This window comes from Aythya fuligula, chromosome Z (assembly GCF_009819795.1).
Source record: "Aythya fuligula isolate bAytFul2 chromosome Z, bAytFul2.pri, whole genome shotgun sequence".
In the NCBI taxonomy this organism is placed as follows: Eukaryota; Metazoa; Chordata; class Aves; order Anseriformes; family Anatidae; genus Aythya; species Aythya fuligula.
This window is the reverse complement of record NC_045593.1, coordinates 44,082,526-44,100,641: the sequence shown is the minus strand read 5'-3', so window position 1 is coordinate 44,100,641 and position 18,116 is coordinate 44,082,526. Positions and strand designations below refer to the sequence as shown.

The following is an 18,116-nucleotide window of genomic DNA, read 5'->3' as shown; positions in this document are numbered from 1 at the left end:
CCTTCCAATGAACATCAGATAAAGTTGTCAAAGTTGGGGAAGAATTTCTTCTGTGCATACAATTAAGTCTGACCAGTTAAAAGAGACTTACCCTGCTATAAGCAATTAGTTATGGTGGGTCAGTGCCATCCCAGTGTCATCAATTAATTTCATTGCTTAGGCCTGCCATAGACATAATTGTTAAGGCAACATTCTGGAAAGTCATCATAGCCTTAGCCTTGACTATTTCACAGTCAGACTCTGGCTAGCCCATATATGGCCCAAGCTGTGCAGTCAAAAACCTCAAAGACTCAGCTGTGGCTTCCAGCTTTTAACAGTGTGAAATACAGTGGCAAGGCAGTCTGTGGCTCTGTCTCTCCTCTGTACCAGCTAAAAGACAGCTGGAACGTGCGGGGTTGGAGAAATGATCCTTTTAAATTTTCTCTCTGTTCAAAACAAATGACTACACAACTTGAGGTTTCATACATTTCCATCATACTGCAAACTTACTTCATCAATTTGGGTGGAACCATGATATTTATATTTTCATTCATCACCTCTGCCATATGTCTACATCTTTCTCCCTTCAACCACATTTGTGTCTTTTACTAATGCCTCTTTCCACTTTCCTTTTCCTTTTTCTTTTACATTGCTTAATGAACTGACTTATTCATTCCCTCTCTCACACCCATTACTGCATCCTCTTCAAACACTGTCCTTTTCTTCCTTTCCTTCTCCCCCTCTCTTCTCATTCCTTTATTTCTTCCTGGACCACACCGATCCTCCCTTGGCCTCAAAAGAATGATGTGAAGAAGGGAGGGGGGGACAGGAAGAAGAAGAAGAAGAAGAAGGAAGAGGAAAGGAGAGAATCACTCTGAAGAAGAGGCAATGAGAAATGCAATGAATCACTTGCATGAGGTACTTTGAAAAGCACCCCATGACTGTCCAGGCTACCAGAACCTCCCCATGTCATGTTTCAGGCAGGACAAAATCCTGGTCTTGTTCTAAACTCCTCCTTCATTTGGTAAAAGCTTTGCTTGAGTGCTGATGCATAAAACTCAAGGATTAAAGCCAGAAGAACATGAGGAGGTAAGGTGCCACCAAAGCCACTACACCAATGTTTGCACCAAACCTCAGCTGTCCCCAGGAAGCCTGTATGATTACCTAGTTTCTACCCCTTTTGCCTGTAGTTTTTCTGCAGCAGGATTTTTTTTTTTTTTTTTCAAAAATTAGAACAAGACAAAGCATTTATTTTTCAAAAATGCTGTTCTTGTCAAGGTTTTTGCAAACACTTACTATTAAGCATGAACATTCATTCTTAATTCTAATGATGAACTGGTAAATAAATCCAGTCTCACTAAAATACATAACATAGATATGTCTCCAGTCCCAGCAAGTACTGTTCATTTGTCAGAAGCAAAATCAAGAAAGCCTTTGTTGCTCACTGGTGTCTTTGCGAACACAGATTCAGTGATTACTATCCTATGTATTTTTCCAAGTTCTGAAATGAAGTCATGCTTGTTTTACATTGACCAAATAGCTTGAAGTGCCAAGTTTCCAAAATAACAAAATATAAGAGGAGTCTGGTTCATGTGTTTACAAATTACTAGGTTTGCCTTCTAAAATAAGATAAGAGGAACAAAGAACAGAGAAAGCTTATTTCTCAGCTGTTAAGAAAAACAATACACAACAAATAATTTTTGTGTGCACCCTCCTCTGCCCTGTCAGGCATCAGTTGGATGTAAAATCAATCTCTTTTCAGGCATCCGACAAACACTGGCACAGAGGTGACACTGTCATTTTATGGACACTGCAACCCAATTAGGATGGATAAGGAAGAGTCCTTCATTTTACCTAAAAAGAAGTCACTGATAATAAGTGATGTGAGAGGCACATACAGAGAATGTGCTTTGAAGAGACTGAGTAGCTTATTTTACAAGATACATACAGTTCCAGCACCCAAAAACTAACAGCTTGCCCATGGATTACCTTCTGCAAGCCATAAAAACCTGATAGCTGCAGTTCCACTCATGAAGCTACACATGTGGTAATCAACTACCTGACTTGTCACGTAGTACAAAGACAGCATCAGTGATACTGATTAATGTACAGGGTCCTGTTAATCCTAGCAACTCTAGGAACCCTTTACAAACTTTACACATCATTATACCACAACTGAGCCTAGGGAATACAACCTGGGCCAGAATCTGAACATGCACCAAGGGCTACTCTTACCCACTACTTAGTTATCACCCTCACCAGAGTGATGCAAAACAGTTCTTCAACCATAAGCAGTAGAATTAAAGAATAGGCTTAAGGCAGGAGAAGCTTGCAGATAGCTTTAAATGAACTGAGAAGTTAATAATTTCTGAACTAGTCTTTCCATGAGCGAAATAGCTCATTCAGCACTGCTATCTGCTACTTACAGCTACTCAAATAAACTTTATAATGGAACATCATAAAATACCTAAAAGAAACAATTTCCACTTGTATGAGAAACATATGATAACATATTTCAATAACTCAGAAGTATTGGGCCAGATCTGATTACCCACTCTTCCTTCCCATCTGCTTCGTTTTCGTCTTCACTACAGCCAAACAACCATGTAAAATTTCTGCCCAGAAAGACCTTCCTATCTTTTACTATTAGAATTTAAAGTCATCGCACATAAACAGGACATGCCAATCTTATTCTGATTAATTTGCTCCAATTTTACTGAAATGTTGTAACCCAAAACCAGGATCTCCGTATACCAGCCTCAAAATTACCCAACAGTGTAAAACCAGAATCTGTCACATCAGTGTGGTATGATTACTGAACCAGACCTCAGTTGTTAGCACTTACAGCAGTTCACTTACCCTATAGTAGTCCGTGCTGTACACATCTCTAGACATCCCAAAATCCCCAATCTTCACCAGTAGGTTCTCACCAACCAAGCAATTCCGGGTAGCAAGATCCCGATGCACAAAGTGCTGTGATGCCAGGTAAACCATACCAGCTGCAATTTGCTGGGCGATATGAAGCATCTGGGACTGTGTCAGCTCGGCTGGACGGTTGCCTTCTGCCATCAGTACTGCATCTGGACCATGTGCCCTGCATCAAAATATAAGCTGATTAAGTGACAGGCCACTTGCAAGCTACAGAGGTAAAAGGTATTAGTGAGACAAAAACCACAAAAGTGACTTACTCAATTAAAAGAAAAAAAAAAAAAGGTGGGGGCTATAGATTCATTGATGAAATAGAAATAATTTGTCTCTTGGCTTTTTTGACTTTCTGTTTTCCTTCCCTGTGTGAAAGACAGGTGGTTTGAAGAACATATTACAACAGGTACATATACTGCTCATGAAAATAAGGCAGCTGGATTCATAATACCCCCTATCCTAAATCACCACCTTTCTCCTGTCACATCCTGGTAACTCAAAGATACTGATATCAGCATTCCTATGTACACAATTTTATGATAAGCATTGCTATCCAATCCTTAGCCAACTAATAAGATCAGCTAACAATCATTCCTCATTCCTCATTCATATACCTTATAATATTTTGAAAAGGACTTTCTATCCATTCTACTCGTCTCGGTCTTCAGTAGCCTTTTTTATTTTATTCCTGCAAAGTAATCTCTCAAAGAGACTACCTCTGCCCTTCCCTCCTCAACTATTTTGGAAAAACACTCTACAACCAATTTTTGTTTTCTCTCAGAAGGTCTTCCTTCCTCCAAAGTAGAGTTTCAGAGAATCACCTTTCCAATCAATGAAGGTGAGGCCTTATTCGTCCCTAAGGGAAGGGCACAGGAGTTTGGAAAAGAGTTGCAAATTAATCAAAATCTGTGAGATCAAATCTGACATTACTTATTAGAAATATGATATTAAAATTGCCCCAAGGGAAGAACTTCATGAGCAAAGTGACAGATGTGAGAAAGACATGAAAGAAGGTGTGTAGCATTGCTGGGATTGCAGCTGGTACCAAGTAAAGAAGTTAACTGCACTTTCTCTGCCACAGGATACAACCAAACATTCAACTGGTCTGGGTGAAGCGGGATGTACAGGAGGATATGAAACCTCCAACCAAGACTCAGAGGAAAATTCCTATTGAGAAGCACTGTACCTTTTCATTGCACTGATTTTTTTTTATTATCATTTTTTTTATTTTATATTTTTTTGGCTGCTCTTAGATATGAAGCCTCAAATCACTAAATTAAAGAATTCTTCTTTCACTGGCTTCCTTGAGGAGATTTGTATCTAATGAAACTTTTTTATTATTTTTAACACTCCACCCATCTTGCAGTTGTGGTGCTCCTCGGTGTCTGCAACAGCCAGTAATACTGACGGAGATTTCCTTGGGTTCACATTAGCCTCCACTGCCCAGAACAAGCATGAGGCAGGCATGGCTTTGAGGCTGTGGTCCTAGATCTGAAACAGCCTTTGGCTACACACAGACAGTGAGGCTCATCCTTAAATTTCGGATTTTTTCCCGTCAGCCTTTGGTGGCGCTGCAGGGTAAGAAATTTAGGCTTTTACAGACCACTTACAGCTAACCTCTGATCTGCAGCACAAGCTGCGGCAAATGTGAGAGGAATGACAAATTGGAGCTTAGGTTAAACAGCTTGTCCCGGCATAATCATTTTATGTTCTAAAGACCAGGGCTGATTAATAATTAAAAAAAAAAAAAAAAAAAAAAAGAGAGAGAGAGAAAGAGAACACCTAATGGAGGAAATATACTGTCTGCTAAACTACCTTTCTCTACAACAATTCAAGTCAGAATTAGGAGGTAAGAAAAGGCCAAAAAAAAAACAAACAAAAAACCAATAATCAAAGAATAAGTATTTCTTATTGTGACAATGAATCAGCTGCAAATCTGGCCTGTTCTAATGGAAATTCAGTGCTCTCAAAAAGTACTGGGACAGTGTATTTGGAAACCACAGTTTTCTCCTGATCCACGGCAGAGGTCCAAGCAGGCAAATGTAAATGCCCCAACACTGCCCTGACAATACACTTAAATCCTTTGCCAAAGAGACAGTCAGTCTGGGAAAAGTAGTGCTTACTCTGCAAACGCTTCCCCTCCTTAGATGAGTTGTAAAGAACAACTCACGGGTTGAGATAAGGATAATTTAATTAAAGGAAAAATATAATAATAATTATTATTATTAAGGAAAGAGTATTATTAACTAAACAATTTAATTAAAGGGAAAAAAAGGGAAAGGGGAAAAGGGAGTGGGAAAGGGAAAAAAGAAAAAAACAAAAAACAAAACAAAACAAACAAAAAACAACAACAACAACAACAACAACAAACAAATAAAGGCTATGTGGAAGTGCAGAGGAAATAAATTACTCTCTAATTCTCACAAATGAGCAATGCTTGACCGTGTCCTTGAAGCAGGGCCTCAACACACATAGCCGGTGTTCGGGAGGAGGACCAATGTTTTCACAATGAGAGCCCACCACTCCTCTCTTCTTCCTGCTTCCACCTTTAATTGCTGAGTGTGCCATCATATGGTATGGAATATCCCTTTGGTTGGTTTAGGTCAGCTGCCCTGGTGATGCTTCTTTTCCCACTTTTTTGCCCACCCCCTAGGAATGTTAGAGAGAGTCCTGGTGCTGTGCCAGCACTGCTCAGCAGCAGACACAACACTGGTGTGATACCACTGCTGTTCTAGCTACAAGTGCAGAGCACAGCACTGTATGGGCTGCTGCAGGGAAAGTTAACATCCCAGCCAGACCAGTACACTACTTTACTGCCAAATTTCAATTTATAATGCACATTCCTGAACAGTTTTATGAATTAGACCCCAAAATGTAGTGCTTTCCACCACACCAAAGTTTCCATGATTCACTATTTTCTTGCCACAGATTAATGGCACTCTTTCCAAAACTCTCAGAGGAAGGAAGAGAAAAGGGGTTAGATTTCAGAAGCTTTTAGATGCCTACAGATAGCAATAGATATTGAGTGGGATCTTCCAAAATGCTACCAGAAAACCCTCAAGAAGACAATTCTTACTGTAAGCTTTATAACCAAACATTTCAGAATACCATAGCCAGGAATACACAGAACTATATTTCTTCAGTTTCCATTCCATTGGGGAAAAGTGTGAGGCTTAACGTAATGGTATTTCCAAATATACCAAGAAAACGAGCTCCACATCACAGTACACAAAATGAATGTGACACAGATTTGCACTTTCAGGTGTCTGCATTTTTAAGTGACAGGAGTTAATTTGGCATTAAGCACCAATAGGTGCCTACCTTCATTGCCCACTTCTAGCTCTCCAGCACAATACATTTTGGTGGATTTACCTGAGGAACTTGTTAAGATCTCCATGCTTCATGTACTCAAAGACCATGATGAGCGGATCACCCTCAACGCAGACACCATAGAACTTGACAATGTGCTCGTGTTGCAGGTTAGTCAGCAGCTCTGCCTCACGGTGGAAGTCCTTGCGGGCATTGTCACTGGCATCCTTCAGTGTCTGGCAGAGGAAACAAGGATGTGAGGAAGGAGAGAAGTTCACAGAAGGTAGTGAACATGTGGGAAGGCATTGTAAGGGTAAGATAAGGACATTATACTGCATAAAGAATGGAAGAAATACATTTTTAGTAACTCTTTTAGAAATGCAGATGCGATGTTTAAGTGCAATTTAGTAAAGGCAATAGAATTGTTGTTCCCCTGCCCCATGTCACAGTATAATACCCACCAAATAATTTTTATTATAAGAGGATGTAGAAATACTCATGATCTTGATGTTTCAAGTGTTTCCCAAAACACAGAACAAAAAATCTGATCTTATCCAAAAAAACATACTAGTACACAACTGGTTTGTATCCTTTAGCTTGTAACTCAGGTAAACCCCTGCTATTCCGTTGGTATTTACCTCTGCTTTAAGTTCCCTAAAATAAAGCTTTGCTTGCTTAAAATACTTAGTGGAACATAGATGCATTTCTTATGTATTACTGATGTAATTACTGCTGATGTTGGTCCCTGTGGTGCAGTATACATTCAGTAGATTTGTAGAAGGGCAGATCCTTGGAACAGACCTTACAACCTAAGACTTCAGTCAGAAACTCCTTTGAAATAAAGTAAATTTACTTGCATGACTAAGATTAAGAAATGTGTAAGTAACTGAATTATCAATCCCAAATTGATAGACAGAGAGTAAGTAGATGCAGGTCAGAATCTTAGGGTGGCAGTTTTTATTTTCCCACTTCTTATTTATATAGATCTAAAATCCTGCTCATTTTCATTTTGTAGGAAATATATCAATGTTGGATCAAACAGGAGGCTTGAACTTTGTATAATGAAATAGTACTAATTTACCTGCCACTCATAAGCAGTTTCAGATCTCTTCTTAACTACAGTTCATGAGCAAGGAAACACTTTCATGCATGAAACCAAAAGCAAATTCTGACACCAATTAAGTGAGAAATAATAATAATTGACAATAAACCACTACTGTGCTCTACCTTCAAAAGGTACAATGGTGGTACTGTATTAATTGAAAAAACATTTTTAAAACAGTAAGAGAATGATAGCAGGTTAACAATGTTCACAAGTTATTAATCACAGAAACTGACAGCTGGGCTTTGTACCTTTGTATTTTAACTACCATTAGACTTAAAACAAAAGACAGTAAGACTCAAAACTAGCATCGTTGCTTTAACTTAGGATGTTTTTTTCCTGGCTATTTTCTACTCTGAATTCATGTAGACACCATGGGACCAACCACGCTCATCAGAGCAGACACAGAACAAGTTGATACAGTGCAATCATTCTGCCAACAAACCCAGTTTCTAGCTGTAATAATTATGGTTTGTTCAGGTTTTTTTTTTTTAAACAGAGAGAATTCAGTCCACTTTACTAGTATGATACCTATGCTTCTGTGAATGAGGGACTAGGGACTAAAAGACGACTGTCAGAGAAAATGCTTTCTTCACTTATGAAACGGCAGACATGGACCTTAAAAATTAACAGCTGGGGTGAAAAGAAGCAGGGCTGAGTGAATAGCCATTTATCAGATACAGGGGCTTTTCCCTGTAGATTTCAGGCTCTGTGGATACCAGAGGCAATAGAAACTTGTTGTGCCACAACGACACTTCCCTGAGGAAGCCCTTTACGAATCTCATGTGTCTTCAGGTGCAGAACCCTTCTTTCACATGTTTTATCAATAATGATGCAACAAGGATTTTACAAACCTTCATAAGCTGTGACATATTAATATACACAGCCGTATCATCTAAGGTAAATATCAAATCAGCTCTCCACCTATGGTCCCAAGCAAATCACATCTGAATCAAGCAAGGACTGGAACTGAAATATCTTCCAGTGCATCCAGGCTCTTCAGTGATGCCTTAACATGATGCAGGCACCAACTCACAGTCCAATCTATACTATATAAAGAAATCACCTGGAACAATTTTGTTGTCAATTGAGTCTCCTCTGTTGGCTTCATGTATAAAGCAATTGGACTGTAATTCTTCTCAGCAAGAGAATTAGAAAACAATTCATATAAAAACATTTTTATATAATAGCAACCCAGGAAAAAAAATATAGTCAGAAGCATGGGCTCATACTCTTTCCAACATGCTCTTTCCCTGGAAAGACAGTAAAAATGCTGACAGCTCTGCCCTGTGATGATGGCTTATTGTATATTTCAGGAGAAGCTTTTTATCTCACAGAAACAGCAAAATTATCATATGACAGAGCAGTTGCCATGGCAATTACGCATTTTCTGTCAAACAGCAAAATGCAAAAAGGTCTAAAACCCTGGCAAAACTCAAAAAGGGTTTCTATTACCAAGGGCAACCTTAAGTTCTGTAACCCACCATTGTTGCAACCTTCACTCCTCTAATTTTCATTATTTCATGCAGGACACAGCATAGACCCAATGCATGAGAGATAGCCGACACAGGCAAGGAGGAGATTGGAAAATGAAAAAATTAATAACCACGTAACATTTACATAGAAACGACAGGGAGTAATGCATTTAACTTGTTTTCAGTGTAAGGGAAAAAATAAAAACAAAATAAAACCACAAGAGCACAAGACGGGGAAAAGAACATACTCATTTTTATCAATACTGACAGGTAAGTCACAGCTCTGCATGCAAAGTACTGTCACCAATCCCAAGCAGGATCTGATATACAACCACAAGAACTTTCCAACTAGTAGGCCACTTGGCCAGTAGCTAAGGAGGAGGGGACATGCTCCCTTGGGCAACAGAAGCACTTCCTGGCTAGTAGAGGAGCTCCTCATCTGCAGAGTTCAGCCCTGTGACAGGTGGACTGCCACCCCTTGTTTAATCTCTTCATCAAGACCTTGCCCAGGTATCCATGTAGAATCTGGACCCTGCAAACTTGCACTGCATAGCAAGTGCAAGCCACCAGCTTTTTAATCCACCCTGACGCCACAGAGCTGTAACCCCAGCAGCAGGGGGATCTGGCTCTCACTAGCACCAGTATGACATGGTAATGAAACTCTCCTGACAGCCTTCCTTTACACTCTTTCAGCTTACTGCTCCCCAGCACCACATAACACCTGAGAGCTGGAGAAGAGTTGGAAAGCTTTGGTTCTCCTCTGCAGTGCCATGGAAACGTTTGTCACCTAGTACATGCATCAGTCTGCTATACAAACACAACCCTGGAGAAAGCAGTACGGGGTGAATCCTGCCTTTCCCAGGGCAGCAAAAGGCAGCTGCTAACTTGTGTTCTGCAGGTCATCCTCACCTCCAGCTCCCAGCTCCAGACAGTTTAAACAAGGTCAAAACTCTGACTGGGAAACCAGCCCTACGAGTAGACAGTGCAGGAATACTGGCCCTGAGTCCAGGCCTGAACAACCACTGTGGCACAGCAAAAACAGCCAACAGGGAAATTAGAACCTTTCTTTCCCCCACCCTCTGTTCTCTAGAACTGTTTGCAGCACATTTTGTACTGATCTGATTTGAAAACTCACCCAGGGTGGGGGGAATCCCATGCCCAGTCTGACCTGTGGTTAAACTCCATGCTTGCAGGTTTTGATCCACAGTAAGCATTTCTGAACACTCAGTGTTCTCCCAAAAGGTCCCAACAGTCAAATTTAAACAGACTATCCTACTCCTCTTCCAGTGAGGAAAAGCATAAGCATTTGGGGTTGTTTATGCTAAGCCTGCTTTTGTATCTTCCCAGATTTATCTGGAACTCTTATCTCCCATGCAGTTAGCAGCAGCATCAAGGTCTCAGATATCATCAGCCTGCTGGTGAGGAAAAGGATGGATGTTGAATCAGACATGGAGATGTTTCGGCCAATGTTTTAGCACACTTGCACAAGGCCACACAGTTGCATAGCAGTCCGCAAGCAAGGAGACCAGCCGTTGTCCTGAGGTCTGCAGGTCGATGAGGCCATGCTTCCTTGCTGCCCCAGTACCCCTGGCACTTCCTCACTTCATACCAAACAGACGCTCCCACTGGGCTCACTGGATCTTTTTCACTGAGACAATTTTACTGTGGATTTGCTGAGGGGGGTGGAGGTGGTAGTGGTGGTGAAGCACTGTAAAACCTTTGCTGTTAGCCAGGAAAAGCAAACCTTGGCTGCTGGCATCCAGGTCTGCTCCTTGAAGAACAAAAAACACTTTCAATGCCAAACCCCGTGGTAAATGTTGGGGCCTGGACACAGTCCAGTTCACCAAAATATTTCTCTTAAAGATGTGACTTTGGTCACTATCTAAGAACCAATATAAGAAACCTAAAATGGGCATAATCTGTCCACAGAGGTTTTTCTTGTCATGGTTATCTGTGCAATAGTTTTTGATGCTAGGAAGAATTGATTTGGTAAAATAATAATAATAATAATAATAATACCAATGCAGAAAACTGACAGATTTATCACCTAAACCCATGGAGATACCTCTCCTTATGAAGGCTGAATACTCTTGTGAATTACACTAACAAAGTGCAGCAGAGAGAGAGTGCAGTACAGCATTTAACAGCAGAAGTGCTAGGCTCAATTTGGTCAGGACTTTCAAAGGCAGCGAGTGAATGGAGAGACTTTTATTTTGCTATCAAGCACTTCTCTGAAGTGATAGAGAAATGGAAGTTTCCACTCTAGGTTCACCAAAATACAATAGAAAATTCATTCAGTTCTAGTTTTGTCATCTCGTCTTATGCTTTCTCCCATCTATGATATGTCCCTTCCAGGCTTCATTTCTCCTCACCAGTCAACATGACAGAACAACTCCAACTATCAAAAAGCTTGTAACTTTGACAAACACACACACAAAAATGCTATTTTTGATGGAGCAGGATGGCAGTCTACAAATTCAACTTCCTTTCATGTTCTTACTACCAGATCCAAAACTCTGTGCCTTGTTTCCATTTTCAAAAAGATGATCTACTTGGTTTCTTTTACTGTACAGCTTGATCCAAAACATACACATGGTTGACTAATTGTGGCTGGTCAGACAAGATTATTTTCTGATCCCTAAATACAGCCCGAATTCTAAATGTGTATTCACCCTGCATTTAATGAGATACCTCAAATGTTGAACACCTTGTTCAGCTTTCAGCAGAACAACAGATGGAGATAGGAGATTGTTGCCAGGGAGACTTTGCAAGCTCTTTGAGTGTAGTTTAACTGATAATGTCTTCTAGTGTACATCCATAGCTGATGGTGATGACCAACCCTTAGGCCTTCCATTTTGGGGGACTAAAAGATTTGCTACTATGAAGCATGTTCAGTGTACAAACCCCAAGACCACGCTGGATATTTCCCTTCTACTTTGGACTGTGTTTTGGAATGGTTGACTGGAGCTGTACAATCAAGAATCACTCCTCCAGCTCTGAAATATCATGACTTCTGGATTTCCATATAGACAATATTTAACAGCACATGAAAATATTATCCACAATTTTGTTATTAATATAGTGGCCAGGAACGTTATGACCATTAACTACAGATAATTTCTTTGGCTGATTAAGAGAATCACACAATCATGAAAAAAAAAAAAAAAAAAAAAAAGACTTCTTTGACTGGCAGTTACATGCATAACCTATGCACTTAGCTGGTTATAGATTATTTTGTTAGACACACAAATATAAGTCACATGCATTTTTAATGGCCTCGGCTTTATTTTTCACTAGTCATATTTTAAATAGGTCAGAAAACATTTTAGCCCTTTGTAACACTGTTTTCTCCCTTTTTTCTTATGAAATTCAGCTCTCATTTTATAATCCACAGCAAGCTCACGTATCACATTCTTTTAACACCTCATTAGCCTTGTGAACCTTCCACACGATCATTTACAAATAAAATATCATTAGTTACAACTACGTATTAATGATTGAAACCCTAGACTCTTTTACCTTCACTGCCACCAAGATCTTGTCCTGCTCAGGACAGAGGTTGTAGCATTCTGCCAGAAAGACTTTCCCAAAGGCTCCTTCACCAAGTTCTCTCTTAAGAACAATATTGTGGCGCTTGATGTGCTGAACAACTGCAAAGAAAAGACAAAACAGAAGAAAAAGTGAGCTGCAAGGCCTGGATGGGACAGGGTCCATGCTTCCAGCCACTTGGAGATGGGTTTGCCTGTAGAACACGGTGCGTATGGTAAAAAGAATCAAAGCGCCCATATGTGTTTCATTAATGCCTTTCCCCCCCCCCCCCCCAATATAAATTATAAATATATTTATGTTTGGAGAGCAGTCCATTTGCTGTATAAGAAGACATGGAATTAAGAATCACCTGGGAAAAGGCTATCTATCATCATATTTTGACGACTGCTGTAGAGCGTACTTAAAAATGAATGCTGTTGCAATTTAAGGGGAAAAAAAAAAAGAAAGAAAGAAAGAGAATAAGAAAACATGAGCAACCTTTCTCATGTAACTTCTATTTTTGTACCTCTAACAATAGCTGAACTGTCTTGTCCAGAGACAAAAATGTTTTGAAGAAAAAGTTTTAAAATTAACCTAATCCAGGAAAACAAAATATGCCCTCTTTCAACTAAATTCAACTTGCTCTCTAGTTTCCTTATCACTTGTTCATCTGCTTTCCCTCTGTTAGCTGTATTTCAGTTACCTTAAGATAGAAATTTCATTCTTACAAACATGATTTACAATATTGCTCTGAAGTAAAAGAAATAAAAGATGGACAAAGGTTTTAGTCAGTGTCATGGACAGAGACTTAGCTGAATTGCTGCCCAGAAGCAATTGATTCAGACATTAAAATCCTTGAGCATTTTTGTTCATCTCATTTTATGTTCTTCTTTCAGTTCAAGCTTCCATTAAAAGATTTAATATTTAAAAGACTATACCAAATTTTGTACAATACACCATCAATTTGCAATGTTCTACCTAAATAAAGCAGCTGCAAAGTCAGTTTAACTGGCCAACTCAATAGGGTAGACTGCTTGTGTTGCTGAAATTGTACAAAACAGCCAGTATCTACTGGCACATTTAACCTAAGAGCATTTAGCTGCTTTTGCAAACACTGAAATTCAATCCTGCTCAGACAGAGCCTATTTGCAACTTAAATCTGAAATGCAATGGGCTAAATAGCGGTGCATAGGCATCAGGCTGCCTTCTGCCAAGATACAAATCTCCACTGGACCACTTAACTGCAGACACCAGGGTTGAACCCTGTCAACAATCCGGGATATATTCAAACAAAGCCCACCCCCTGGCCCCATGCTTGGCCACATGCTTGGTCCAAACCGAGTGACAATTAACTTAGAAACGACCTTACCCCCATTACTAAAGGGTGGAAAATGGAGTCCTGCTAACATCAGTAGTGGGAGGAAAGCTTGTCCCCACTGCTATCAGCAGCATTTGGAGAGTGGGCCCACAGTCTGTGAGAGGGAAATCCCCACATCCCACACCCACAGCTGTGGAGGATATAAGCACACGTTACAGCAGTGGGCACACATGAGAGGAGCCTGAAGCTGCTCCAGCCATGGTGCTGGAGCAGTTCAACAATTGCTTAGCTCCCTCCCCACCCCCAGGCCCCTTGTGCCTTCCTGGGGAGTGCAAGGCCCTTGGGCAGCCATGCTTATGCCTGGCTGCTGCGAGGGGATCCAGTCACCATGAGACCACGCCTGCTGAGCCTGAGGTGGTGGTGGCCTGGATGTTGTGTGGGACTGGGAGCAGAGACATTCAGCTCCATGATACCAGCGTCATCACCCTAAAATGCTCACAAACCCCATCAGCTTTTGTAGCAGAGAACAGGGCTGAAGTCCTGCTCTATTGGAATCAGCAAACCACATGTCTGCAGGGGGGGGTCTTTCACTTTGCTCTCATTGCTGCTACCAGAGACGTCGTCCTGACTACAGCTTGATTGGGTCCTCTCCACTCTGAACACCAACCACTATTGATGTGTGCCCTGGAAGTAAGAAGACTTTTTACCAAGTTCCTGGAGGATTTCACAAACAATGCAGTAAAAATAAATAAGACATGTATCAAGTATTTCCCTGTAGTATACTTACATCTGCTGCTACATGCTCTGATATAAATCAAGCATTTGAATAAACAGCCTGTCCCGTACCAAACTGTCAAAAGCAGAACACTGCAAGCCACAGAAGAGCTCTGCACAGAGTGTATTTGCAACTTGTTATGTTCAATCCATCCCTGTTACCTTTCTAAGCTGAGCAGAGTTGCTAAACAAATAAAAAATGACAGTAAATGTGACTAAATACATTCAGATTAAATACAAGAACAATGTAAGTAAATCAAACACATATGATGTGACAGAAATATGAGCTAAGGAAAAAATCCGTTTAGCACAATCAGGGCCCCTGCCACACTGACACCATATTCAGTAGGAGGAGATTTCAGCAGGAGATACATGGAAAAATGCAAGTCAAAGTCTGCTTTCAGTTAATATCAGGATAAAGCCAATTAACTCTATAGAAGTCCAAGAGATTATCCTGGATTTGCATTGAAGAAACAAAGCAGAATTTGGCCAAAGAGGTGGCATAACTGAATTACCAAAGAAGTGGTCTCATAACATTGTCTCTCAGGCAAAGATACACAAACATTCAAAGGGTGGTTATGTATTTTCCTCCTTTTGACTCTAAATGGTGATTGCCCTTGAGCTGCCATTTGTGCTTTTAAGAGCACGTCATCCCTGGTTTAAAAGATCTTGTTTGATTACTGTAAAAAATATGTTACATTAAGCTAAGAGCTAAGTCAAGTTGAAACACTTAAGAGAAAAATGAAACCTAAAATATGAAGTGAGACCAAGCAAACTAAACAAGGGTAAATGCTGAATAGAGGCTGTGGTGTTAAATAATATCCATAAAAAAAACCCTGCCCATAGAAGCACAGGGCTCTCCTGGATGACTGCAGGGAACAGGCTGGCAACAAGAAAGAGGACTGCAGAAAAGGATTTTCTTCTCATCTTGTGATCCCAGAGGCCTTCCACCAAGACAGCCGGTCTGACAGTATTTCATACACTAACAAACAGCATGTCACATTGTCAGTAATGCATTGAGGCCTTATCCTGTAAACACTATCTGCAGGCATGAGATTTCACTACTAGGTAACCTGCCTTTGATGGTGAGGCTGAACAAAGAGGATCAAAGCACATTCTGGAATGGGTTCCAAGAAAAATGGACAGCTCAGGATTACCTCACCACATTCAATTCACTGAGCTGGATGTTACTGATTTCAGGCATGGACAGCAGGACACTCAGAAGCACAAGTTATTAAAGAGTTTCTGCACATAATTAAAAAATGAAATGCTGTGACAGAGTAAAAGTGTTTTCCCCTTGGTCACAAAAAATAGGTCTGAACATTTTACCACTACATGTGACCATTACACCAGATAGTAAGATACTAACTAAGATAACCTTCTGCACAGCATGGAGCATAATACTGACTTAACTGACTTGTGCTTGGCAGGAAAATACCTCCTGAAAGGAACTGTGTCAGTCTTTATTTGGAAGTCTGAGCTATTCACTTGCCCTAAATGTGTAATCATTTTGCTAATAAAAATGTAGGCTTTATTCTCTTTTAATTTTTAGCTTGTCTGGCTTGCATCTATCTTCCTTGGGTTTTAGTAGATTTCCTCTGCTAGCTCGAGCACCCTTTCAAGGTCTGGTGCAAAATACAAATAATCAACATCATTCTTGCTATTGGTAAAGCAAAGTTATGGAAGCCCGTTGCAGGTAAGCATCTTGTCTAGTTTGCCAGTCACTTTTTGTGGCTCTTCCATGGAAAAATATTCAATATCCTTTTTAAAATGTAGTTGTTTCCAGTTGTTTTTCACAACTGCAAGTCACACCACTCTCCACCAGTTGTGATACAAGCATAGAATCAGCTCCCTATACCCCTGCACATCCAAAGATCACACTAGTCCTTTTACAGCTAGTTTTACTAAAGAGCACAAAATTTACATACATACACATGAACATGTGGCATGAGTGAGTGTCTTACTGGGTGAACACCTCACCCAATTACAGTATTACAAATGCTGCAAGTTTCAGATATGTTCTCACATACCTTATGAAAACAACAGAGAACAGGAGAGATCACTGTACTTACAGAGAGACAGGGACTTGCTGTCTGATGGACAGTAAGAGCCACAGCAATCAAGCTCCATACTTACTACTCACTGAACTGCCAACACTAGAAGACTCTGTTGTGTTGCATACTCACTTACATTATCTGCTAAGTCTCCTTTCCAGGATACTGTTCAAAATTTTGCTAGTGGTACACATGCGAAAGATTCTGATGAAATGTGTTTTACCAGGAGTCTAGAGAAGAGAATGAGGATCTTCAAGATGTCAAATAACCCGACAAGGTAATATTATAGACAAATTTACAGTTGCATAAGAAAAAAGCAGCAGCAGATAAGACTCAGCTTATGATGTGACATGAGTTGTCACAGAAAGACATTTTGCAAAGTTTCTTCATTATCTTCTTCCATCATTTCTCTTGTGATCACTAAGACTCAGCTATTTCTAAGATCTTGCTAGAAAAAACAGGTGTAAATGGCTGAGTGATTGCTCAGATAGTATACCAAATTTGTACAGCATTTGTCATTCACATAAAAAGTAGGGTGGAATTTCAGAAAGAATCACATAGCAGGAGGATACAAAATCACTACAAACAGCAGACAGCAAGTCTAGCCCAATGACCTTCAAATTCTGCAGCAGAAGCAGCAGCTCTACAGTCCTGCATGCTATTGGAAGAGTAGAAATCCTGGCACACTAAGATATCCACTCTCTAACATGGCAATAATATGGCAGCAACAAAACCCACCAACTTTATCTAAATAAATAAATTGCACAACATTAACAGAACTTGCTTGTCAGAGTTGCCTCAATGCAGAAATAGGTCAGCTCAGTTCTGAGAGTATATTTATGATTATCTGATGTGTTCATCCCATACAACATTTATTATTTATTATTCTATATAAATTTTTGTGTAGTGATACTGTTTAATTTTTACCATAGAGCAGCAACAAAACCTCATGCAAGACTGGTGCCCAGTTCTTGTAGGTGCACATAAGGAAGCAGTCCTTTTTCAGGTATATAGTGCACACTTGAGACACTTCTTTAATTGGATTAAAGTAAGCCAACAGAAAACCTGCTTCTCAGGAACTCTACTCCAAATCAGAGGTGCTGGTACAGGATATAGAGGCCAGAACACAAAGGGTTCACAAAAGAACTACTAGGCCAGAGAGACACTCAGGCCTTTTCACGTTACCAGTGTAAGTATGGCTTCAGAATCAGTTTGAGTGGCAATCAGTGACATCTCTCATTTTTCACGGGCATCAGACCACAAGGAGCCCTGAGGGAGATGTTTAATGGGCAAACTGAATAAGGCACCTCCATGGGCTTAGGTCTTCCTGAAACAAGAACTGGAAGTGTTTTATGAAAAATAAGCACTCACCAGAATGGCATAATTCCCAGGGACTTCCCAGCTGTCAAGAGCTACATCTGGTGATAAACCTGATAAATCCGTGACTTCCGTAGCTTTGCCTTTCAGTTACTTTATTTACAACTTAAATCCTCAAAGGATCTCTACTTTAAACTCCAGAGCTTCCATTGTCTTGGCGGGGAATTAGGTCTCCCTTTGTGATACAGTACTGCAGCTCCTGGGAAGGTGCCCTGGCAACAGTCCTTCCCAGGGCAGCTGGGGCACCACAGATCTTGTGCACTGTACAGTCACTTTGC

The 18,116-nt window shown here is 40.3% G+C and overlaps 1 protein-coding gene across 4 annotated transcripts in view; it reads right to left on the bottom strand.

The window, feature by feature from the left end:
* The window catches only part of NTRK2 (neurotrophic receptor tyrosine kinase 2), a 200,792-nt gene that overhangs the window by 37,836 nt on the left and 144,840 nt on the right, over nt 1–18,116 (bottom strand). For all 4 annotated transcript variants that reach the window (XM_032205277.1, XM_032205278.1, XM_032205280.1 and 1 more), the window contains 3 exons: nt 12,307–12,437; nt 6,274–6,446; nt 2,839–3,073 (listed from right to left, as the gene is read on the bottom strand). In XM_032205277.1, coding sequence (XP_032061168.1) covers nt 2,839–3,073; nt 6,274–6,446; nt 12,307–12,437 — 539 coding nt within the window. The remainder of the gene's footprint in view (nt 1–2,838; nt 3,074–6,273; nt 6,447–12,306; nt 12,438–18,116) is intronic.